The 25,664-nt window shown below is 34.0% G+C and overlaps 4 protein-coding genes across 5 annotated transcripts; 1 reads left to right on the top strand and 3 right to left on the bottom strand.

Annotated features, from left to right (window-relative positions):
• Nucleotides 1-764: 764 nt before the first annotated feature.
• On the bottom strand, nt 765-4,477 carry LOC21402530 (protein NTM1-like 9). Its single transcript, XM_024172695.1, has 6 exons — nt 4,158-4,477; nt 3,795-4,066; nt 3,168-3,293; nt 2,725-3,063; nt 2,011-2,277; nt 765-1,175 (listed from the first exon to the last, which is right to left on the bottom strand). Exons 1-6 carry the CDS (start codon nt 4,327-4,329, stop codon nt 951-953), a joined length of 1,401 nt encoding a protein of 466 aa, XP_024028463.1. The 5' UTR covers nt 4,330-4,477; the 3' UTR covers nt 765-950.
• A 3,527-nt stretch (nt 4,478-8,004) lies between these two features.
• Nucleotides 8,005-12,768, bottom strand: LOC21402529 (uncharacterized calcium-binding protein At1g02270). 2 transcript variants are annotated; one of them, XM_024172691.1, is made up of 11 exons: nt 12,634-12,768; nt 12,356-12,532; nt 12,140-12,244; nt 11,606-11,711; nt 10,821-11,041; nt 10,629-10,705; nt 10,307-10,421; nt 10,093-10,218; nt 9,188-9,298; nt 8,993-9,100; nt 8,005-8,693 (listed from the first exon to the last, which is right to left on the bottom strand). In XM_024172691.1, exons 1-11 carry the CDS (start codon nt 12,634-12,636, stop codon nt 8,436-8,438), a joined length of 1,407 nt encoding a protein of 468 aa, XP_024028459.1. In that variant the 5' UTR covers nt 12,637-12,768; the 3' UTR covers nt 8,005-8,435. The 2 variants fall into 2 exon arrangements, with proteins under 2 accessions (XP_024028459.1, XP_024028460.1); XM_024172692.1 differs by having other exon boundaries at nt 8,005-8,690.
• Nucleotides 12,769-20,597: 7,829 nt separating this feature from the next.
• Nucleotides 20,598-21,581, top strand: LOC21402528. The gene has a single exon (XM_010108809.2). It carries the CDS (start codon nt 20,598-20,600, stop codon nt 21,570-21,572), a length of 975 nt encoding a protein of 324 aa, XP_010107111.1. The 3' UTR covers nt 21,573-21,581.
• Nucleotides 21,582-21,654: 73 nt separating this feature from the next.
• On the bottom strand, nt 21,655-25,433 carry LOC21402527 (ribosome production factor 1). Its single transcript, XM_010108808.2, has 11 exons — nt 25,060-25,433; nt 24,875-24,955; nt 24,155-24,250; nt 23,881-23,964; nt 23,768-23,837; nt 23,545-23,627; nt 22,912-22,991; nt 22,554-22,652; nt 22,350-22,455; nt 22,045-22,134; nt 21,655-21,919 (listed from the first exon to the last, which is right to left on the bottom strand). Exons 1-11 carry the CDS (start codon nt 25,288-25,290, stop codon nt 21,881-21,883), a joined length of 1,059 nt encoding a protein of 352 aa, XP_010107110.1. The 5' UTR covers nt 25,291-25,433; the 3' UTR covers nt 21,655-21,880.
• Nucleotides 25,434-25,664: the final 231 nt, after the last annotated feature.

Genomic DNA, 25,664 nt, shown 5'->3' with positions numbered 1-25,664 from the left:
ATTTTTATTCACATAAATTCACTTTTCAACTAAAATTCTCAAGTCAAACTTGTGAAACAAACGGGGCCTAAACTACACTCAAACTTTTTATTACGACATTTCTCTTATAAAATTTAAATTCTTTTTTTATTATAATATTTTTACTCACATAAATTCACTTTTCAACTAAAATTCTCAAGTCAAACCTGTGAAACAAACGGGGCCTAAACTACATTTAAAAATAAATAAAAAAATAAAAATAAAAAAAAAACCTTTTATCATGTTTCAATGAACTAATTGAATTCTCTGCAAATAAGGTTTACCTAAAACGCCCCTTGTAACTAACTAACTAACACACCATGTGGCATCCCACTCGGCTATCTGACTTGGCAATCCACTAATTCCAGTGTGCCACCTGTGTGTGTCGCCACGCTGTACACATTTTACAAAACTCTTCTCTTCTTCTCCATTCATCTATCCATTTTTATGAGTGTTCTGTTTCTGTCCTTCCTTGTTTCTAATGAATGAGTGCCTCTCTAGGCTGAGAACACGACATCCTTACGGGGGCGCAAACATGGCGGCGGCAGCGTGAGAACGAGCATGATCAAGAAGACAGTGATGCTCCGGCCACATTCTCTTCTTAATCTAATTGTGATTAAGTTCATGTCAAATGGCTGTTACTGTAATTAAGTTGATCAGATGTGTCTTATAGACATAAATCAGAGTGTCACTACAATTTTCCATGGCTTTTCACGATCATATAGTGACTAAAAATTGGAGGCTAAAAGAATAAAGAGAGAATTTCTTGACTAATGCATCTGGACAAAATAACAAAACCCTTGCCATGACGTGGCGAAGGTGCTAGAATCTACAAGGAGTTATTTGTCATTGAGCATTTGACAAGCCTTTTATACTCGATTATATGAAGACGCCATTGTCATGAAAATAGAAGAAATAGCGATGCGATTTCATCATTCACCGCAACATATGTGCCGTGGGACTTTCACTTTACACCAAGAAGAACAAAACAGAACAGAATAGAACAGAACAGAACAGAACAGTTTAAATGAACTCTTTTTTCTTCTGGCTTCTTGCACCAGGAGAAAGAAAGCTGCCAGCAAAACCACGATAACGTGTACCGGAAAGAAGCAGTATTCTGACAGGGAAAGTGAATTATGTGTCTCGGATTCTCTAACCTGCGAACAGAAATAATATGGTGGTCAAATTACCAGGATAGAGTTTGTTGGCCGGCATTTCCGGAATCATTAAATGTGCAATAAATTCAAAGGCTCGTCGAAGCCTAAGCTCTCTTGAGCCCAAGTAATTTCAAGCCCAAGCTCTCCCGAGCCCAAGTTCTCCGGAGCCCAAAGGCTCGTCAGAGCCCAAGCTCTCCCGAGCCCAAACTCTCCCGAACCCAAGTTCTCCAGAGCCCAAATTTGCCGGAGCCCAAGCTCTCCCGAGCCCAAGTTCGCCGGAGACGAAAGTTCAAAGGTCGCGTGATGTTATCAAGTGAAGTAACGGACGCTAATTAAAGACATTGAATGGTTGAAAGTTAATTCTCATTGATTATTTATCAGTTTTTACTCACACAAAGGTGAAGAGCCTTATTATAATTAAGAGAGAATAAACTCTCGAATTAATGGGAGAATTAAACTCCCTCAATCCTAATGTACTATAAATTCTCTCAATTTGAGAGGAAAAGACGGACACTCATTTTCTAAATACAATTGTCTTGTGATTGTCATCATTTTGTTTTTGTTATTCCTTCAGAGATTCTTTGTGTTCTTCGAGTGTTTTTCCAATTTCCTTGAATAATTTGCTTATTCAATTCAAATTATTAGTCTAGGGATATTGGATAAGTGTTGGACGAAATTTTGCTCCAACAAAGTTGGCTCCTAATGTATATCCTTTTGTTTTGTTTTGTTTTGATTTATTTTTTTCTGCTTCTATATAATAACGTTGATACGTTTTCACTTTATAAGCATAAAGAATACTCTTTGAATTTCCAATGCTTCAGCTTGTTTTTAATACCTTGTTTCGAGATATTGCTGTGGATGAATCTCTATCCTGCAGTTGAATTCTTCTCTGACAACGTCGCCTACTAAAAGGGACGTAGTTTGGACTTTCCTCCGTGGAAAATCCTCCGGATGCAATATTGACATAGGAATCATCCTCTTCGGAGAACTGATCACGAATGGAAACGTAACAGCATTGTAGTTCACCACAAGTTGTTTCATCCATTTGTAAATGTCTGAATTTGTTTGAACCAGCTGGTGAATTGAACAAGCTTGAATGTTTCTGATGTAACAAAAAGATGAGCGAAAGTGTAAGCTTTTCTGATTTTTATTCTTACAAATATAACAAAAATAATTTACAAAAATAAAGAGAGAGAACGTGCGCACACATGGGTTGTTTTCCTGATTCCTTCCACCAGAAGTTTTTCATCTGTCAGGCTATATTCATTTGGCTTACACTGCAGTCTATATTCTTAAGAATCAATGCTGCCTTTATTTACAGAGTGATTCCTTTTATTTCTCAGGGAAATCTTGGCCGCTTTTCATGATTTAAGGTACTGGTCTCTTAATTAGCACTTTAGCTCAAGTGTCATGCCTTTAGACAACTGATATGATTGTAATAATGTGAGTGAGACGCACATTATTACAAATCTCTTTCTGATATTCTCCTATAGTGGTTCATTAGCTATTGGAGGCATTCTCCAAGAGCTAATAAATGAGATCGTTTTACCTGTTCGTTGACTCCTTCAGTGTTCGTGTCACTTCTGACCAGACCATCCACATAATACGGACTCCAGGATGATGCTTGCGGGATGCGGTCATTGAAAGGATTATATGCCGATTCCCAATAGTATTTCGGATAGGGGTCAGCATCTGAGTCAGCAATAAGTCTATCCACCATCTCTTCCGGAGGCTCTTCTGGTTCACCAGCTCCGTACGGAGCTTGCATCCCATTTCGGTCGCGTGAAGAGCCAACCGGTGATGGTAAACTGATCTCCTCGTTTGTGAAAACAGGTGATTGCAGTGACTGTGAGAACGATTCCTGATTCACTTCATTACCATGTGCCGCCTGGAAGGAATTATGAAACATAAACAAGCATATGTTTGACTCTCTCATAATTTATACGAGTAACTTGACATTGAGAAAAGTATAAAGAGCATGATTCTTTTCACCGATGGAATTGCAGCAGGTGTTACAGGATTTTCAGCTTCAGACGCGCTTCGATTGCCTTCTCCGCTGTCTGGAGTATTAGCCTTGTCATTCGCTTTTTCCTTCAAGCGGCAAAGAACATAGGACCGCTGCATAATTCATAGAACAAAAGTTAACTAATTGCCAGTTGGAATCACTATTGTGTTACCTATATCAAATCAGTAAATTGCGTTAGATTCATTGAAAACTTACCATTATAACTATGAACGTGAATTAGTAAATTGCATTAGATTCATGAAAACTTACCATTATAACTATGACCAGAACTAAGAGTTATGGACGTCCTACTTTAGTTAAAAAATAAAAAATATATATGTATATGTATATGTAACAAAAACACTTGATGTTGAGGAGGACCCCCAACTCATTCTACACACATTGATTGCAAATGAATGATTACAATCTATGGTCTAGAGAAAATATAAACAATATAGGCTATATAGCTCATAAACCGCACTAATACACGCTCTTGACAATAATCTGAGCGTATTAAAACGAACTTGTAACTGCAAAATCTATCTAACGACTGAAGTTATATATACATATTATATATATATATATATACGTATACGTATATATAGCAAAAGTACCTGGTTGGGGAGGAGATTATGAGGTTCAATGTAGTATTCATGCATGACCCAGTTGGTCCTTTGGCCAGGAGTGGGACCCTTGTGGAACACCAAAGTCCTCTTCTTTCCAATGCACTTCTTCGTTTCTTGATCCTTTATCATCCGTTCCTTTCCTGTGATCTTCCAGAACCCTTCTTTGGTCGTCCTTTTCGACCGTTTACTGCTTGGGTACTTGTAATCCCGTTTGCAGAAGAACAACCACATCCGATCTTTCGACTTTATCTTCGATTGCGCTGAGAAAACAAAATTTTAAAAAATGAATACATTAATGATCAACAAAGTTAAAGGACACTAAAGAACAAAACCGATCGAGAAAGAACATACAAGGTAAATCCCAAGGCTCGAACTTGCAGAAATCGACCTCGGCGATGACGTCATCGACGTCGGAATCTCTTCCAAGAAGCTTGGGCCTCAAGTAATCGGTGATGAGTTCCTCATCTGTGGGATGGAATCTGAACCCCTTAGCCATTCCTGGTGGCAATGTTATTATACTCATCCTTCTCTCTTCAGTTTTTTTTTTTTAAATTTTTTTTCCTGGTTTTAGTGGTTTAAAGTGACAAAGGAATTGAAGAAATATGAAAATGGGTTTATTGAGAACCAGTGATTCATGAAGAAGAACACAAATTGAAGCAGAAACAGGGTTAGTGGGTAGCTCCTGATGGACTTTATTACAGTTTACAAGTTATATAGAATAATTGGAATTGGCTTCCCTTCCTATGGAAGTTGTCTGCGTGACGTGTGACACAAAAATTGCCACGTGGCTTCATGGTGCCACGTCGGAAAGTAGACCCACCTGCTCACTCTTTTTTATTTTTGTTCTCTCTCTTTGACTTCCTTGGACGTTTGTTTTTTTTATTTTTTTTATTTTTTATTTTTGCTAATCCTTGGACGTTTGTTATTTGAGAATAAAGTACGTCCGTTTCTCGTCACAATCATGACATCAAAGTCACAAGGAAAACAAATAATTGTTGGGGACAGTGGCGGACGGAGAGGGGGCATAATAAGATTTTCCTTTTTTTTTTTTAAAAGCGCATTAACACCTTGCGTTTTAGCTTAATTATTTTTTAATAGTCTGTGTTTTTAATAAAATTTAATTGTGTCTGTCGTTGCGAATTGAATGTTAAGGCTTAGTGGCTCACAAAGTAGTTAAGTGTGTGATTATCCCGCATGAGAAATTTTATTTTTGGTTTTGGCTTGAGTTTTGAGTCGTGACCGTGATTGTTTTGTTTTGTTTAATGCAATTGTAATTGTAAAAAAGAAAATATATTCGTTAATTTCACCGATTTAAATTTAGAATTTAAATTTTATTATAATAAAAAATTTTAAAAAATAATTACATTTAATTTTTTTATTACAATAAAAAAATTCTCACATAAAGTTATATTTCAACTCAAATTAACGAATTAAACGGACTATATAGTTTTACATCGATTACAAACTAACATTATTAAGAATATCAAATTTTAAAATATATTCATAAGATGAAGTCTACTTGGTTGAAATTTGTTACATCTCATTAAACTTCGATTGCTTCATGAACAGCCTATCTTCCCATATTAGAATAAGCTATTCTCGCATATTGCTGAGCTAAATGATGAAATGAGTCTTCATCAATTAATATGTGACATGATGAATAAACAAAGTAAAGATATCTAACCAACGTATTTAGGACCTGTTTGGAACCGGATTATTTGGAGGAAGGAAAAAAATTTGCGATGGATTTTAGCTTTTCTTTGTTTGGAGCCAGAGGAAAATGTGGGAAAAAAAATAACATAGAAAAATAGGTGGATTTTGTATAACATAACTGGTGGATTTCATTTTCCTTAAAAATTTAGGAGGAAAATAAAAATTTAAATGGGAAAAATTTTTCCGGAGTCCACCCATCAGCCACGCCCTACTTCTGCAAGCTCCGCCTCTACAACTTCCCTTCCTAAACCGCTCTCTCCACCTCCTCTGCCGCCGACTCCGCTACCTCCTTCGCCGGCTTCCACCTCGACTCTGCCGCCCTGCGCTGCCTCTCCTCCCGACGCCATCTCACCCTCCGTGTCTCCATCTACACCGGCCGCATGGGCCGCACTGCGACGTCTTCATCAGGAAGCTCCTCGGCCGCCTCCACGTCGCCCTCGCCCTTGCCCTCGCCGGCGCCGACTCCAAGCCAGCAGTTTTTCAGGCTGGGTGGATGAAGCTCGGCGAAGACGCCGTCAAGCTGCACATCGTCGTCCGGTTCGAACCGGATCCCAGGTTTGTGTTCCAATTCGACGGTGAGCCGGATGTAGCCCCGTGCTTTTCCAGATTTAGGGGAGCATACGACAGCCCCAGATAGAGTGAGGTGAGAGAATGAGTAGAGATAAATTGATGTATTTAAAAAAAAAAAATCAAATTTTTTTTTAATAAATTTCTTCAACTACGAAACAAGGGATAACAAATTTGAGTGGATTTTGACCTTTTTTTTTATAAAGTCTTGTTTATTTTACCGATTTAAATTTAAAATTTAAAATTTTGTTTATTTTGTCGATTTGAGTTTATAATTTGAGTTTTGTTACAGTAAAAAGTTCTCAGAAACAGTCACATTTAACTTTTTTACTGCAGTAAAAAATTTTCACATAACGTCACATTTCAACTCGAATTAAAAACTCGAAACAGCGAACTAAACGGGTCCTAAATTTTATTATAGTAAAAAGTTTTTAAAAATAGTCACATTTATTTTTTTTATTATAATAAAAAATTATCACATAAAATCATATCTTAACTCGAATTAAAAATTTAAATAAGCGAACTAAACCGACCTTAAATTTTCTTAAGGTTCTAAATATGGTGAAAATTTTCTATTTCTTTTCCCTTGTTTATTTTTTTTTCTTTTTCCCTCAAATTTTCTTTCCCCCACAAAATCCGACTTCTAAAGATACCTCGTTCGTTTCGCGGATTTTATTTTGAATTCGAGCTGAGATGTAACATTTTTTGAGAGCTTTTAACTGTAGTAAAAAAAATTATATGTGATATTTTCTGAGAATTTTTAATTGTAGAAACTTAAAACTAAAAATTGAAATTAATAAAATGAACGATGTCTGGACGTTTGATTCATGAATTAGAACTATGATATTATAATTATTTTTTATTTAAGTGTATTTTTTATGAAAAAAATATTATAGCGAATCATGAAATATGATTCAAATTAAGAGAAGAATACCCCAACCAATAATAAGTAAAATTTGACGATGAGAATCCACAATGATGAGTGAAATTTGACGATGAGAATCCAGAATGATAAGTGAAATTTGAGTTAAATTATAGAGAAATTAAGAAGTTTTTTTTTTTTTTTTTTTTTTTTTAATGCTCGAGAAATGAAAGCACCTTTTGGAATTTTTTTTCAAATAATGATTTGAAACTTAGCGACCAAGTCTATTATGTATAACTGAATGTCATATCATTTGTTCTATCTTTTGGCTTTCCGTTTCCTTTATTCTGTTATGCTCCCCACTAATCTCTGCTCCCTTTTAGTATACCGATTTCGTAACAATCACTTTTATCCACGTCCGTTGCGAGGAAAATTCAAAAGTTAAAAGAAACTATTCTTTTAAAGTTAGGGGGATTCTTGGTAATCCTTAGGTATCAATAAGTCATGTTGTATTAATATATTAGGTTTTTTAATTATTAAATATGTATATTTTTTTAATTTTTATGTGATTTTATGTAAATCTGAATTTAATCTATTAATATGTTGACGTAGAAAAAGACCTCTAATTTTAAATGCTAACATGATTTTTTTTGGGTTATTAATTCTGACTAATGATTTGTTCATATACATATAACTAAAAGAAATAATAATTTAATTGCTTGTAATCATATGGTGCGCTTCCTCTAATATGTGTACACACATATGAGAATACATACATATGCATGAATATACGTATAATTGGATAATACGGTACTGGTGTTATATGGTAGTTATATGGAAGGCTAAAACAAGGAAAGAAGATTTCTTGATTAATGTATTCAAAGACATAACAGGTGCTAGGTAGGAGGTCATACTAATTCCACATCCAAGAGATGATAGAAAATGCTTAAAGGAATGGCTTTCTCATCGTAAAGTCATTCAATTAAAGTAACAATAATATATAACAATGAATTTAAGATGTCAAAGCTGGTTGACTTGATACCAAACGATGTCCTGAAAAAGCTTTTCTTATTTTGAGCATTTCTTTCACAAACCTCTCACTGCCTGAAAAACAATGGCTGAGGCTAAAATGAAAATCAGTACTTTTCATAGTACAATACAGGTAATTACTTCCGACACATTCATTTCGCGGGTTCCAGTCGAGAACTTGAGTTAACAAAGTGAATATATGCGAGATAAAATACTGTAGCAAAAGATTTGATTTGTGATTCGAATCGTGAACGAACTACTTCTTTACTCTACTTCTTTACAACTTTGTTTCTCTTTTTGGCGATGAAAAATTGCACATACTGACTCCAAGCCGAGTAAAATAGCAGTCTAAGACGGAATTTGCTACTATGCGCTGTACACGTATTTTACAAAACTTCATTCTTTCTTCATGTATCTAAATTTGAGTGAGTTCTGTTTCCGTTTTTCTAACTAATTTGTCACAAGGAGTGCCTTCTAGGCAGAGAACACTGCATCTTCACCGGTGAAAACACAACAGTGAGAGGAGCGTGATCAGAGAGAGAGTAATGCTCCGGCCACATTCCCTTTTCCACCTCACGAGGGAAGAGAGATGCATTCTTCACTTTGAATCCAAGGGCTGCTCCTTCCTCAGCACTTTGTTTGGAACCATCTGAATTCCCATTGTAGTCCTCCTCTAGCCGATCTCGGTCTGAAGACGTAGCATTCCAGATCCTCTGCTGCAATATTAACAGGCAAAAAAAAAATCTTAAAACAAAGAATATGTAAAATCAAAACACTTTGGAATGTTCCATAATAACGGTAGAGTAATCAAACTTTGGTTTAGTTCCTCTAAAATAAAACTCAGTAAATGACTTGTTCTAATATCAGCATATCCATGGAAGGAGAATTAGGGAATATAATTCAGTAGAATAGATTTGTGATGAGAAAGCACAGTGGATGACAGATAAACAGGACGACATAGCTAAGACAACTGAGAATATAGGGAGACACCAAACAATTTAGGTGTGGAAGTTACCTTAAATTCTTCATAGTCAACAACACCATTTCCATCGATGTCTGCTTGGATCCACAGTTCCCTTGTTTCTTGGAAACTCAGTCCACACGGCACGCCAATTAAATTAACCTGAAAGAGTAGAAAACAAGTGAATCTTATGTTCCCACAAAGACAATTCATCTTCCATTCTGTAATATGTCTCCTAATGAAACGAACCTGGCGGAGTGCTTCAACGAAGGCTGAGTACGTAATAAAATCACCCTGGTTGTCACCCTTCAAAAAGGCGAATGCATCAATTTCAGTCATTGAGGCTTTCCGGAGCTGATACTGAAAAACAGAACAGCAAATTACATCCCTGAACCGATAGCAAATACGTGGGTTCAAGGGGGAGAACAAGTGAAACTGGGAAACTTTAAACTCGGAGAATAGCATTTGTCACCTGAGACTTCTCATCAATAGGTTCTCTTGATGTTTTTACAGGCATGGCCAAATGTCAACGCTAACAAATGTTATACATCAGCTTGTTCTTTTGGAGTTTAACTTGAGTATAATTCTTGAGTTGAATTTGAGTTATAACTTGAGTTGAACTTGTAACTTGAGTTTGTGTTTGGTTGTGTACATTTGAGTTATGGTTTCAGATAAGAATCTTTTTGAGTTTGTGTTTGAGTGAGTCAAAACTTGAATTTGTATTTAGATAGCATTTTAATAAAAACTCAATGTTGATGAAAATTTTTAATAGGGTATATGGGTCGGGTTTTATTCGTCTTTTCGTTGTCAACGCATAGAAAAAAAAATCATCTCAATTAGAATTAAAACGAAAAAGTTATAATATTTTTAAGAATAGAAAAAATATTGTTCATTAATTTGAGTTCGAGTTTCTGAACTCGAGTTGAAGGGGAAACTTGAACTCGAGTTTTAGTCCTAAACTCGAGTTTGAACTCGAGTTTAAATTTAAAAGAACATAAACTCGAATAAAGTTGTAACTCGAGTTGCCTTTTTTTGAGTTTTTCACTCAAAAGAACAAGCCCCTAGTTTCTAAAGAAAATCTCTCAATATGAACAAAAAGGCTACAGAGGAAAATTTTAGTCATAATAAGAGATAACCGTAAATGAACTAATTACCTTTACAATGCTGAAAACTGCTTCACCCCAACTAGTCTTTAGTGGCTTACGTGATTTATTAGGATTGCAAAGCCATATGAAATCAACACCGCAGATGTTTCCCCTATGATTCCGGTGGCTGACCCACTGTAGAACATAAGAAGAAGTGCATATAAACAAAGTGACATTAGAACAGCCAATCTAGGAATTTATATTGGAATTCAAGTATATCTACCTGGTGAGCCTCTACATCATTGTCACTATATTTATGAGCAGTATCATATGTTGATTCAAATCCCTGTGACCTAAGGAACTTATATACATGGCCGCGTTTACTTCCATTCCAGTCACTGCATAAAATACAACATAACGAATAGAATAAGATGAGGATTTCCATTTTTATTTTCGTCTGGCAAAGGCCACTATTATCCCACGATTCACATCCCTTAGACCATTCCAGTATTTGTCAAGGTGGGAGAGTATTGATACATGGTAAGACGCCACATAATTTACATACTCCGGACACATTACTAAATAATACAATATAGGAAACTTACCCGCAGAGCATAATAGGCATGGGATTGAGCTGACTTTCTCTTTGATATGATTCCACATATTGCAAAATCTTGTAAACCTGCTTGAAGACATATATGATACCTTCGCTTAGGATGACTGTTTATGTGGCTACCAAGGACCATAATATGAATAAGAAGCATAAAGTTCCATGATCTCGAGGATAAGTAAAGTACCTGATGCAATCTTACTATACACAGACTGGAGTCGTGAGGAAACAACAAGTGGGTATTCACAACAAGAATTTCTCGTGCAAAGTTGCCTTTCTGGTTTTGCAAAAGCGGTACGTCTAACTGAACGTGTAGCAACTGAGCAACACGGTCTCCAAAGTCATTAAACAGCAATTCGCGATAGTCTAGAACCCTTAAGTAGTCCTTCCGTACAGCAGTCAGCAGACCTGTATACCGCAAACAAACAGAATGTCTCTGAGTAAGAGCACTAACTTATAGTTACAGAAATTCACTTGATAGCTTTTTTAATCATAAAACACGAACTAATAGTAGTAATGAAAGAATCATGGAATTCCAACTTAAAATTGAAGCTTAGTCTGCAAGTAAGACACTAACATGGAGCAATTTATGAGAAAACCCAACGAGATTAAGTTAAATTCAGGTACCAAACTTTCTTTTTCGTGCTGAAAAATAAGATTACAAAGGGAAGAAGATGTTAGCATTCCAAGATAACACTCGAACACGCACGGCCCGTATAATTGAGCGACATGGGATGACTCAAACCTAAGTATGTCATACTGATATTGAATTCCTCATCACCCCACTTAGGTCAGTACCAATTTGAATAATCAAATCGGTGAATTTGAACAAACTATCTATCAATCATAAGAAACTAAAACTCACATGGCAAATTCATGACATGAAATATATATTAAAAAAAAACGACATTAACGGCTTGGTCAAGATTTTAAAAACGACACTAAATAAATCAAGTATATAGATTGAATTACCATCACCACGGTTGTTGGTTCTTGCAAGCTTGAAAGTCACGTATCCTGCATCACCAAGCCTCTCCAAGTACATACGCACAAGTTCCTCATTCCCAACCCAGAATTCCTATTCCCAAAAAAAAAAAAAAAAAAAAAAAAAAAAAAAAAAAAGAAAAGAAAGCTCACTTAGCAAATAAAGTTTAAAAAAGAAGTATAAAGTATAACCCTTAAAAATCTTTACAAAAAGTTCATTTATTTACAACAATACGCAAAGCAATAGAAATAAATCCAACTAACAAGAGCAGAAAAGGGTAATAATAACGTGGGTTTTTTTTTATCACTATAAACTGTTTTAAAAATAATACTGATTTTGATTATTTTATTTTGGGTTACTATCATGTCAAATTCTTTGTCAAGAGTCATAATCGTATATTCTATAATTACTACTGGTATTTTACAATTACTCAGAAAAGTATTGATTAATAAAAGTAAATAAAACAGTACCTGTTATAAAATTCTTCTTTTGTTATTGCTAAAAATAAACAAATAAATCACCTGCAGACATATAATGGAAGAAGCCTCATAGAGCAGCCAATCCAAAATTCTTTCATTCCTGGCAAGCCAAAACGCTCTAAAATGGCTCTCGCGAAGAGCTTGGTTCTGTTTCACTCATACCCATTCAAAGAAACTAAGCAAAACAAGACCCAAAAAAAAAAAAAAAATCAGTCGAAAAAATCCATCGGTTATCAAAAAAGCCCGAGAAGATAATACCTGCTGATCAAGCCTCTTGTAGATTGGAGCCAAAATATTGAAAGTCGTGCAAGATATCAAGCAAGGCCCCGCCGCCGCCTCTTCCTCCCTCTCCGGCGTCGGCTCCGCCATTAACGGCGCCGTCAGAAAGCTGCTGCTCGGAAGCCCTGAATCGATCTGGCGTTTTGCCGCCGTTACCTGAAGAAGAACGACATTTAAAAAGAAAAAAAAAAAAACCCCCCACCATTTTTGCTGTTGTGGACCAAAACAAAAACGGCAAAAACGAAAATGTTAATCACCATAGTGAAAATCCTGGCTTGCTAGCTAGCCACTGCTTCCGTTTCTGGAAACTGTGATTGGATTTCGACTTGTAAAAGTTTCAGATTGGGAATTAGCTCTTTTTTTTTTTTTTTGTTCTTGGGGTTTTTTTAGATTCCGTGAAATCTTTCTTTGTTTTTTGCTTTTTGTGTTTTTGTGTGGTTGTTGGTGTGTTGTTTCTGGCGACTGGCGGTGGTGAGGAGAGAATTGAAAGTGATATTTATGGATGGGACATGTGAATGAGTTAAGCGTCGCGTCGTCAGTGTTTCGTTTCATCTTCAAGTGTCGTTTCTAGAACAACTGGAAGGGCCTTTGCCTTTGCCTTTGCCAATGATTGTACAGCTCAGCTGGGCGTTCTAGCTGTAATTCAGGGGCCTGTTTTGTTTGTTTGACGAGCAATTTTTAAAAATAATTCTGAAAATAGTTTTTTTTTTTTTACTTTTAATATTAATTTATATATTTTTATTTTTTAAATTATAACTAATTAATAGATAGATAATTTTTTTTTAAAAATATATTTTTTAGTAAATTAACTAGTTAAAGAAATATAATCTATAATTTTATTTTGTTTTTAAATTACGATTCAATCTTTCGTTACAAGTCACTTTTTAAGTTTAATTTAAAACCCATATCAGCAAAAAGAACAAGGCTCGATATCTTTTTTTTAGATTCACCCTCTTTCTTTAGATAAATTTAAAGAATTTACTCTTAAAAATATATGAGTCTGAAATTTTATTATTTATTCTAAATTAGTACCTTTTGTTAATGTAGTTATTTGATTATAAAGGGTATTAATCAAGAGTAAGAGGTAAAAATTAAGATCTATGCATTTTTAAAGAGTATTTATCAATATTTATCTCCTTTTAACATTAAGTCTTTTGGCCTTATTTGTTCACGGATTTAAATTTTGGTGATTTGAATGCTTTTTATTTAAATTATAAAATATGAACTGTGGCAATTTAAATTGATATTTTTGTCGGTGTTTGGATATGCAAAATAAAGTATAATTTAAATTTAGAATAAAATTTGAATTGTGTTTGGATATAGTGGTTAAAATTGTTATTAAAAGTTTACAACAAATCTTATAACAACTCATTATAAATGATATATTTTAATATGCAATATGGATATGGACTTGTTCTTCTCTTTACTGTGAATACATAGAAAGAAAATCATTTTAAACGAATAAGTTGTGATATTTTTAAGCTTGAAGTTAAAGAGAGAAAAAGAAACAAAAAATAATTGTGTTTTTCCTATTCATAACCATCTAGAATATTGAATTTAGAGGGGGAGTCAATTCCAAATTAAGAATTTGAATTTTGATTGATTGCCTAAATGACCGCTCTTTATTTTTAAGGAGAATTAGAGAAATAACATATTTAGTACGGGTGTTTAGTAAATTATAGATTTAAAAAAAAAAAAACACACGTAGATTATAGCATAATTTGATACTTTAAGTTTTAAACATTATTAAAAAACTAAAAATACCCTTAAACCATTTTTTTCATCTATTTCCTTCCCCTAAATCTCTATTATTTTTTAAAAAAAGTAAATTATAGCATTTTTTAAATATGAATATTATATCATATTTTTCTAAAATAAGAAGACTATGGTCGGCGCCGACGACTGGCAGCCTGCTTAAGTGACCAACGGCCCGGCGCCGACGGTTGATAAATACTGTATTTACCAATAAATATCATACTTGTTGATAAATAACATATTTACCATATTTTTTTGAAAATTCAGTAAACGGCTCTGACGACTGGTAAATATCGTATACACCGATAAATATCATACTTATTGATGAATACTGTATTTACCACATTTTTTTAAAAAAAATCCAACAAACGGTTCCAGTGACTAATAAATACCGTATATGATGGCGGACTTGAGCCTTCTTCCCGGTGATGGTGAGCTCACGATCGAGTCGAATCTGGATGCAATCTCGTTGAATTTCTTCTTTCTCGGCGATGGCCGTTCCGAAGAGAGGAGAGAGAATGGTGAGCAAGGGATAGAGGGAGAAAGAGAGAGGAGAGAGAAAGTTAGAGAGAGATAGGGATGTAGGAGGGGCGCGACTGCTGAAATGAGTAAAGAAAAGAAAGGTAAAATCTTAAAGAAAGGGTATATTTGGAAAAGGACAATTTATTTCCTCAGCAAAAATTTCAAATGTTCTATAATTTGCTAACATTCAAAGAGCACACTATTTACTTTATTAAGGGCATGTTTAGTATGAGAGAGAGGGTGCATCCCTTGTTTAGTAGGAAGGAGAAGAGGAGGGAGAGGAGATATAGAGAGAGAATCTCCATTCGGACTTATCATTTTGAATTATTCTATTAATGGAAGAATCTAACCAATCCACCTAAATTTAAATTAAAATTACTTTTCCACTATTCAAAATGAATTATTAAAAAATAGTAGAATTAACAATATAATAATTAAATAAATAATTATCATCCATATTTTAACTCTAATTCTATTTAACTAAATAATATGAAAAATTACTATAATCATTTTCGTCCTTTTTATTCCTTATTCTTTCTCAATCATTTTTACTCTACAATCTAAGACTATTTTATTTTTATTAATGTTCTGTTAATTATAGAACTTATGTCAACCCATTCCTTTTTTTTTTTTTTGTGGTAAAAAATGATCATTATACCTTCTCAACTACATAGAATCGTTCAAAATATCTCTTTCATCCAGATCAATTTATTATTATACTAATAAATGGTTAACGTGTAGTAACTGTAACTTATGATTCTAATATTTTTATAGTATCATATGGTATTTAAAACCCGATCTTTTAGACACACTGTATTTTGGAGAAAAAAAGAAAGTTATGTATGAAACTTCTGTCCGGGTGTTAAAAGTTTTCAAACCAATTCAATATTTAACTTCAACCTTATCAAAATAATTATAATAATTAAAAAATAAAGTAGGGGCGAGGTTGAAGTTTCTTCTTTATCCTTCTTTCCTCATATTTTGAGCATTTTTTAGAAAAATTCCCCAAGTCAAATAGAGCAAAAAACTCAATCCTAAATCTTGCTATGTATTGTTTCTTGGGTAAAGCTTACGTCGGTTATCAAGCTTCTTCTTTTCATCTGACTTTTTTTTTTTTTTTCAATTTTTAGTACTATTGTTCATGTGATATTCAAATACCCAATTAAAAAAAAGAAAAAAAAAGTTTACTACGTGTATTTTGAATTGTGAGGCTTGGCTTCTGCAAAACTTTATGTTAATATTTTCACACTTAAATCTGATATTAGAAATCCGACCAACAAAAAGTGTCACATTTATTGCTTCTCTGCTTGTGAGGCCCTGTTTATTTTACTGATTCGAGTTTAGAATTTGAGTTTTGCTACAGTAAAAAGTTCTTTGAAACAGTAACATCTAATTTTTTCACTACAGTAAAAAGCACTCACATAAAATCACATATAAACTCGAATTAAAAACTCGACTCAGTGAACTAAACGGGCCCACACCCTATCTTCATTAACTTAGGTCTCGTTCATTTCGCTGATTCGAGTTTAGAATTCGAGTTGAAATGTGATTTTATGTGAGAACTTTTTACTGTAATAAAAAAATTAGATGTGATTGTTTATAAAAAAATTTTACTATAGCAAAACTCAAATTCTAAACTCGAATTAGCGAAACGAACGAAGCCTTCAACTCTATCCAAAATCAAAAAGGTTGGGTTGGGGAAGAACTCATACTTATCCATCATTCTTCCCCATATTTGGAACATTTAGGAGACTTTTTGCGCAAAAATGGTGCAAAAAACTAATCAATAATCACGAATCTATCACGAAGTTTGGTAGTGCTCCTTTTTTTTCATAATAAATTATTATTTATTAGTCTTTTGCTTGAGATAAGTCTTTTTTTTCTTTATTTCAATATATTCATATTTTCGTTAATTTCATTATGTAGTAATTTTTTTAATATTTTTTTCTTAATATATTTTTTTAATTATTTAATTTTACATTCTAAATAAAATAGAAAGGTTTCTATTTATTTTTTGTTCTATTTGATTATAGAAGAATAAAAAAAAATAAAGATGAATGTTGTAAATTAAAGTAGTATTAATAAATTTAAATACTAATAGTATCAGGGTGGATGTAGCCAAGAATTGCGTCAAGAAGGCAAGCTTTTTAAGGAAAATAAAAATAAAGGGATAAACTCTATTTTAAATTGTTAAATATGCATTAAATTTTTATCAATTTTTTCCTTGTGTAATTTTATTTTTTTTATTTCGATGAAATTTTGACTAGAAACATGCTACTTAGGGTCCGTTTGGTTCATAGATTTAAATCATGTGATTTGAACTATTTTTAATTTACGTGTATTTGTTGTGAGAGAAAATACTATAGTGAATCACGAATCATGATTCAAATCAGGGAGTGAATCTAAGAACCAAACGGATAGAGAAGCTTCAGGAAAAACTCTTGCATAAACAACTCTTTTGCGATTAGCAAAAGGAAAAAAAAAAAAAAAACAACTCTTTTGCGAACCATAAATTATGAGGGTGGTAAATTCTAATTCTATGTCAAAACTAGAGGCGTGAAGACACCACTACTCTTTTTTTTTATTTTTAAAAGGAAAAAAACAAAAAAAAATCTCACCATGTCTCTTGCTTTTCTTTTTTCAGGTTGCGTTCATGCACCCTGCGTAAGTCATGTCCCCCTGTTTCATGTTATGCTACGCGTCACATATTATCTTATCTTATTTAAGTCAAAATAAAATAAAATAAAATAAAGAAAAAGATGAAGTAGACAGGTGGCACACAAAGTGCAAATAATAATATACGGGAGAAAAAGCGGCCAAACTTATATGAATATATGTCGGTGCCTATAAATGAGCAGTTGTCCTTCCTGCGACTGTTAACTGCCTTTTTCGCCATAATATCATCAGCGCATTTGATCAGTCTTCATTTGATTATCACGGAGAATTCGTGAAACATGAAGGATTCGTTTGGTTGAAGGATTTAAATTATGTGATTTGAATTATTTTTGATTTATGTATATTTTTTATGAGAAAAAATATTATAACGAATCACGAATTATGATTTAAATCAGGGAACGAATCCCTCTAACAAATACCAACGAAAACTGCTTTGATTAATGACATAATTTTTTTTTTGGTTAGTCGAAAAAGGACCCATCTAGTACCTATAGAAGGAACCCATTGATCTTAAATAGTGTGGTAGTTAAGGGTTTAAATCTATTATGTATCTGTTTGTAATTTAGGTTTCGTTTAATTTATAAATTCGAGTTAAAATGTGATTTTATGTTATAATTTTTTACTGTAATAAAAAAATTAAATGTGACTTTATTAAGAATTTTTAACTGTAATAAAATTAGAATTAAAAATTTAAATTAATAAAATGAACAAAACCTTAAATTTCATTAATCTATTATTTGACCCACCAAAAGCGAGCGTCACCAGTAATAAAATTAGAATTCTTTCTTGTAAAGACGTGAAGATTTAAATTCAAAATTGTGAATGAAAAATATTCGTAATAGACGTTCTTACCGCTATTGTGATGTTCAATTATCGTCTAATGACAATTGAACGCCAACATGTTTCTTCTTCTTCTTTATGTTTTGTTTTGTTTTGTTTTTGTTTTTTTTGGTTGGTTTGAAATTGAATATCAAGAAAAGTGTTACACATAAAAGCTGTTATATTGTGAGAATTACGGAATGCGAATGGTTGTAAGAACAATGGGCAAAACATATATTACCCCCAAAATTTGTGCCTTTATCAGTTAGTACCGCCTGATATATCGTCCTTGAAACCAACCAATCACATCAAAATATACATTTTTTTTATCTTTATGCCCTTTGTACATCAATCAAACAAAAAGGAGACTGCGTTATTCTGACGTGACGTTAATTTATAGATTAAAATTATGATATTAGAATTATTTTTAATTTATGTGTATTTTTTATAAAAAAAATACTGTAATAAATCATGAATTATGATTTAAATTGAGATATAAATCTCCTAACTTGTAAGTGAAGGAATACGCTTTTTTAGAAAATTGATATTTAAGTGTAATATGAAAAATTTAAATCTAATTAGCACATAAAATGATACTAGTAAATAACTAGACGTAAAAAGACAAAAGTAATACGTAATCTAATTCACGCCTCACATATCTCCCACGAGAAAGGAAAGAAAAATCAAAGACGTCCAATTTTATCCAATAGCTAATTTTTTAAAGGATATTTTACACATTTTCCTTTTAAATTTGTATGACTTTGATAATTTGCCCCTGAATTAAAAATTTTGTAAGTTACCTCCTTAACTTGTAAAATTGTTGTATTATGCATGGTTTTGACGTTTATTGTGTTAAATTAGTGTCGAAAAAACACGTTCGATAAAAAATTCTAACATCCAAATTTAAATGTAATATGAATCTTTCAGTTCATCAACTTTTAATCCCTTAAATTTAATAAAAAATTTGAACATGTTTAGTAAAAGCGCGCACATTGCAATAGTTTTACAAATTCATGAAGTTAATTGTCAAAATTAAAAATTTAAAGATTAATCTGTTAAATCACGACAAATTCAGGACAATTGTGCTAAAAATCCTTTTTAAGATGCACCCGAACTTGACAAAAGCTGGAATGTACGGCAGGAAGACTCCCATTATTTTGGTCAAAGCTTCTCAAAGACATAAACCTGAGACACAAGTCTTGCACAATCAGTTCCTAACCTACGCAAGTTAGGTAGGAACTTTGTGCTACAAAGTTGCAGCCAATTAGGAATATCTACCAAACTAATGTAGGTGTAAGGGGATTGCGCTTTGTTTGCAACTTTGTGCTGAACCATATATGATTCTTTTGCTCATCTTTAAAATGTGCTTGGGTAAAGACAAAGCTTCAAAAAGAGTTTTGAGAGCTTGGTTTCCTCTCCACATATATGAGCAGATTTTTAAAGACCATATCGCTTAGAAGTATGAGATTGTGTAATAATAATTTTTTGGGTATATTATCACATATATATTGCCATTATTTGTTATTCCAGGATTTTGGGATTGAGATTTGAGGTATTGGGAGATTTTTGTTGGATTTGAATTAGGATTGAAAATTTCTGGATTAGAGGTGAGTTTTCTTTTCCTCATACGAAGGGCAAATGCATTTTCCGTCAGTGATTTAACGGATGTTAGCAAAATGGATTACATTGCAAGAGTTTAACAAGTTGAGGGGGTAAATTTCCAAAATAAAAGATTTAAAAGGCAATTTGCTAAAGCATGTAAAGTTCAGGGGTAATTGTGCTAGAAACCTTAAAAATTAATGACTCATTTGTCTTAGAACAAAGCTTTATTTATTTATTTATTTATTTATTTACCATGCCCTATTTGCTTGGATCTAACTAATACTAACCTATTCCTTGGTCACTTAACAAAGCCTACTAATGAATCACCAAATCAGTAGCAATCACCCACCAAACTAGCATTGTTTCCTTTGAACCCAAGTTCCCTCGAACACCTGATTGTGCAAATTGCTTCCTCTTACCAATTCCACTTTGCTTCTAACGTCAAACTACTCTTTTACTATAAAGCGCACATCATATTCTGCCTAACATTTTTCCATATATGTCAGCAAATATTTGTATATATTCCTGAAGGAAAACAGTATTAGAGCATACAAATTTTAAAAGAAACGACAATAAGCACTCCACAAGCAAATACCCACTTTATAATGAGGGTCTCCCAACCCAACCTAATAAACTAAGAGCCATTTAAGGACAAGGATTTAAAACAACAATTAGTTGATCTTTCTTCATCAAAATTGCCTTCAACTGAAAGATCTCAACCAACGGAAAAGAACCAAGATAGTTATATTTCAAAATAAAATCCAACATTTTCATCCATATATAGAGTATATCTTTGAGAAAGGATGGCAAAGCATGAGCAAACAAAAAGAAAGGCAAAAACAGCACAATGAATTGGCAACTCCTACTCCCAGAATACCCGACTCGGCGACCGGAATGGGTTCTCAAAGATATTCGCTTAATGTTCTTCAAATGTGTCAAATGGCAGTTTGAAGAAACCATGGATCCAATCAACTGTCCTTACCACTACTTCTGTGACAGTGCTTATCCTGGTAACTATTCACCTGCCGTGGATATTCTGGTTCTTATCTTCACAACTGCTTCATACTTTGCAACTCTTTTCGTCATGGTAATGGACATATTAGGGAGTGAGAAACTTGGTAATCTGTCAAAAAGATACTTACTGCCTTCTGGTCCGGTTTCTCTCCCACTAATCATCTTGGTCCTAGCCAAGGGAAACAGGATCAACACCATCTTTCCTCTCTCATTTGCTGGTCCTGCAATTCTCCAATTGGTTCACATTTCCGCACTCAGCTTCGACGGCAAAGCTGTCAAGGATATCAAGTACGTTTTTTTTGAGGCATCGACAATTTCTGGCATTTTACATGCCAGCCTGTACTTGGACTCCATTTTGCTACCATACTATACAGGTCTTGATGCTCTAATGTTGTCAAGCTTTTCAGGAGAGTGCCTGTCTTGCGTGTGCCGTAAGGACACTTTGATTGTGGGAGGAAGATTAGTGTCATACAGGGGGTGGTCAGTGACCACATTTTTGGTTGTGGGTGCCCTATGTTTGAGGATAGTTTGCAGGGTGTCTGGGGAGAGAACAGGACATATCTTGTTAGTCAAGTCCTTCCTGGAGGGTCTAGGTTGGATTCTTATAACCAAAGACTCTATATATCTTTCCAGAAATTCTCCACCAGAGAAGTTAACATTGCATGTTGCTGTTTTTGGAGGCATCTTTGTTTTGATTTGCCTTCACGGACTCAAAAAGGTATGCTCTCAGATCATACGATTGTATACAAAGTGTAACAAAAAAAGGATACGTGCTATATACTTTGCAGGAAAGATGGAAGAGACATAACTGGCCAGAAGAAGCATTATATGTATATTTTTTGTAAATATATGAATTACACTGACGGAAAAGAAAAGAGTATGTTGTCTTACCACTATTCAATACAAAAGCTTACTAACAATCAAAAGAAACAAAAAATATATGAATATATATAGAAAGCTTTTACGTCAAAAATGCTCCAACATGTGGTCAGCGAGAAATTTCAGGAATAACTTATGTTGCAAGGAACAAAAATGTTGTGCTTTTTATAGGAAAGTCTTCAACAGAATTCTTCCGTTCCATGGCAAAGATACTTGAAAGCAATATTCCAAAGCTTGTTACAAGAAGAATCTCCTTCGGCTGGTGTCCATTTCCGGCTAATATTCAAATGGGAAGGAGAGAGATTAAAGAGTCAGAATAAACAATGTAACCTATCAGACCTGCAGTGTGTGTGTGTGTGTGTGTGTATATATATATATATATATTGGATGGAGTGGAATACCTTGTGCACCCACTCATATTCACCGCCTTTTGTATCGAATGTTCCATTCTGCAGACTGATTAACTTCAGCGTGAATTTAGGGCCACACTCCTGTGTGTGTAAGATAAAACATTGTATCAGAACTGACATTCATAAACTATGCTTCTAGATGAGAAATTGATGGCAAAGTTGAGACTAAATGAATACAACAATATTAGTGATACTTCATAACATGCATAAGCAAGATGTATCAGAACATTAACGTAAAAAATGTGACAAGAACTCGCATAAATACAGGAAAAAAAAATCAATACATAGACATTAACCTGAAGACGAGCTTTTATTTTCTCTTGAGAGACCTTATCCTTTGCATCCTTGGTCTTTGTACCTTTTGAGTCGGTCTGTTTAGTTTCTTTTGTTTCAAAAACGTATCTGAGAAGGGATACAAAAACTTTCCATTAGGAATATGTAGCTACTAATGAAACAAGTTCTATTGCTTGGCATAACTTAATCGCACGAAAGGCATATACCGATGATGCCGGAAGAATATAAAATCTCGCTGATTGTGAAAAGTTACAACTCTTCGACCATGGAAATCAGGGTCTTGGGGGAAAAGTGACTGAAATAATCTGAAGGAAACGCATCAGGGAAAAAAATTTAAATATAAGGGCGATGAAGTATGATGATCATAGACATAAATTATTACACAGAAATATCAACAACAAATTAAAGCTAAAACGTACAAGAACATGCACAAATATTTAATTATTTTTCTATTTTTGCTAAGATCATAGATATCTTATCAAGATATAAGGCAAGGTCCTTTGATTCCAAGATGCAATCACATCAAATCAGAGACCACAACTATTAGTGCAAAATTAAGATAACCTTCCAACGCGATGACCCAAGCGTGTTGTAAAGCCATGCAAGATAAGCTCGGGCTCATGACTTGTTGGATTACCATGATTCTGCAGACACATCAAGCAAGTAAAGGGGTAAAAAAAGAAGCAAAAACACAATTTCTTTTTCTTTTTGCCAAAAGATGCAAAGAAACACTTATTCTTCACAAATTGGCATCTAACAAAGGGGAAGGTAAAAGATGCGATTGACCACAGCAACAAACAAAGCTATAAAAATAAACTTAAGCGCTTATGGTAATCAGCAACATAATTTTCATTCCTTCTCCATTTGAGGAATTTCCAAATCACTAATCTGTCTAAATCCGGTATGATAATGCTCAAAAACAAAGGCATGGAAGTTATAACTGCTCTTGTTCTTGAAATTGCTACATGTCACCCTAACTAGATAGAGGTGAAGTGTTACTTTGGTTATTATACCGATTTCATGTCTAAATGGTGCATGTCCAATCCATTAAACAAAGAAAACAGCCAAAATAGAACAGTGTATGAACACACCACAAATGGATTGTGGTCTGTTTAGTATATAAAGTTAGAAGTCTAATTATTTTGTTTCTTATACTCCAACCCCCGCGAGAGAGAGAGAGAGAGAGAGAGAGGTGACCTTAATATCCTTGCGTAAAACAAGATTCGATAGCTTGAAATGAGCAGTAGGCCCATTGGGTAAGGTCATAACTAGAAGAGCATCTGAAAGATAACCAAAAAAGCGAATGTTAAATCTTTATAAAAGAACAAACGATAAGCCTCAAATTGTTCAACACCAAAGCTTGGGACACAAACTTAAAAGATTAATTCTATAGAAAGCTTCAGCAGAAAGCACTGCCAACCTGGCTCCCGCCGATTGGTATGAACGACAATAATAGAAGTGAACTCCTTGTTATTTGCATATTCAACAATCTGCAACCAAATGTACCAATAAAAATAGGGGAAGATCAACCACCTTTTTTAAGTCATAGGTTCCTCTCTTGTAATAATGTGCATTTGGAATTACAGAGAGTAGTTCTGATATAAACGCAGGTCCTCTCTGAAAATCAATATATACATTAGAGTTAACCTAAACATGTCAGAGAACGTCTTGCATAAATTTTTTATTTTTTATTTCTTAAAAAAAAGCTATATATATATGTCGTAGATGTAACATGCCCCTATAATTGAAAAAGTTGATATCTGGGAAAAAATTTACACAAAAAAAAAAAGAAAGAGGTAAGATATACCGTAGAATTGAAACGGCAAGTGGTGATTAATATCTTTGGAGTACGTTCACGATTCATAATTGAACTGAATTCATCAGCATCGTTTCCAGCAAATAGCTGCAAATGAAGACAGTGAAGGATCTTCTTCAGCAATGCTATAATTTATCAACTTTTTAGGAAGAAGAAGAGGAAGAGGAAAACTGCAAAATAGCCCACAAATAATTTTGAAATTTTTAAGTAAATCATAAAAAACCTGCACAAAATTCAGCCAAAATTTCCCATTTTCGCATCACAAATTTCGAGGAAACGATTTTGCAGCCCTTTCCACATTCAAAAATCTCAAGTTTTGACCCTTAAACAATTCATGCCAAAAAAAAAAAAATTCTTCAATTCACAAAAGCGAAAAAAGGGAAGAGAGAAAATCTAAGTGATTCATAGAAAACCACTAATTCAGCAAAAATTAGCCAATAATAAGAGAGAAAATCTAAGCAAAATAATCCACCAATACTGTGGAACTTTTTAAGTTATCATAGAAAACCTGCACAAACTTCAGCCAAAATTTCCCATTCTTACATCACAAATTCCCAGAAAACTATTTCCCAGCCCTTCCCACATTCAAAAACCTCAACTTTTGAACCCTAAACCATTCACTTCTCCAAAAAAAAAAAAACAAAAAAACAAAAAGAATAAAATCTTAAATTCAATAAATTCAGTTTAGCTAGGGCAAGGAAAAGAAAGAACCTCCTCATCGTCAGGCATGCACACAGTCTCATCAAATTCCCTCGTGTTCTCAATCGTCCGAGGAATCTTCGGCGCAGGAGGCTACAAAATACAATCAAAAGATGAAAAATTAATCGCCAAATTCAATCATCAAAAAAAGAAAGAAAGAGAAAAAAAAAAACAATGGCGATGGATTTAGACTTTACCTCCTCGCCGAGCTCGAGAGCGCGCTTAATGGCGGCGTCGCGAGCCTTGGCTCTCTTGCGCTTGTCGAGCTTCTTCTGGTGCTGGAGCTTGGCGTGAATCTCCGACCTCTTATCCTTGTTCTTGATCATCGATGGCAGAATCTCCTTCTTCGTCTTCTCCTTCTTAATCACTGGTTCGTCTTCTCCTCCTCCTCCTTCTTCGCCATCGCTCTTCTTCCTCTTTCCCGCCATTGTTCCTGAAAATACTGATCGCTGAACTCGTTCTCTGCGTCTGCGCCCGCTGTAGTCCACCGTCTTGGAGAAAGAGACGGCGGCGCTTAAATCTTTTAGTTTGACGTTAGGGTTTTTCTTTGACGGCTATTTTTGGGGGTGAAAATTTTGATGTTAAGAAAGTCAAAATTACGAAACCGTCACCACAATTTATGAAAAACTACAATGGCACGGAAACGACATTATAAAGAAACGACAATAATTAAAAAAACGAAAATAAAGTAAAAAAGAAAAATAATTTTAAAACCGATAAGATCGTAGAAACGGCAATGAACTAAAAACGACAATAAACTGAAAATCACCAATTTTCACGCATGAAAGCAAGGACCATTTGT

Source organism: Morus notabilis, unplaced genomic scaffold (assembly GCF_000414095.1).
Source record: "Morus notabilis unplaced genomic scaffold, ASM41409v2 Scaffold1303, whole genome shotgun sequence".
NCBI classification, from domain to species: domain Eukaryota; kingdom Viridiplantae; phylum Streptophyta; class Magnoliopsida; order Rosales; family Moraceae; genus Morus; species Morus notabilis.
This window is presented reverse-complemented; position numbering and strand designations above follow the sequence as displayed.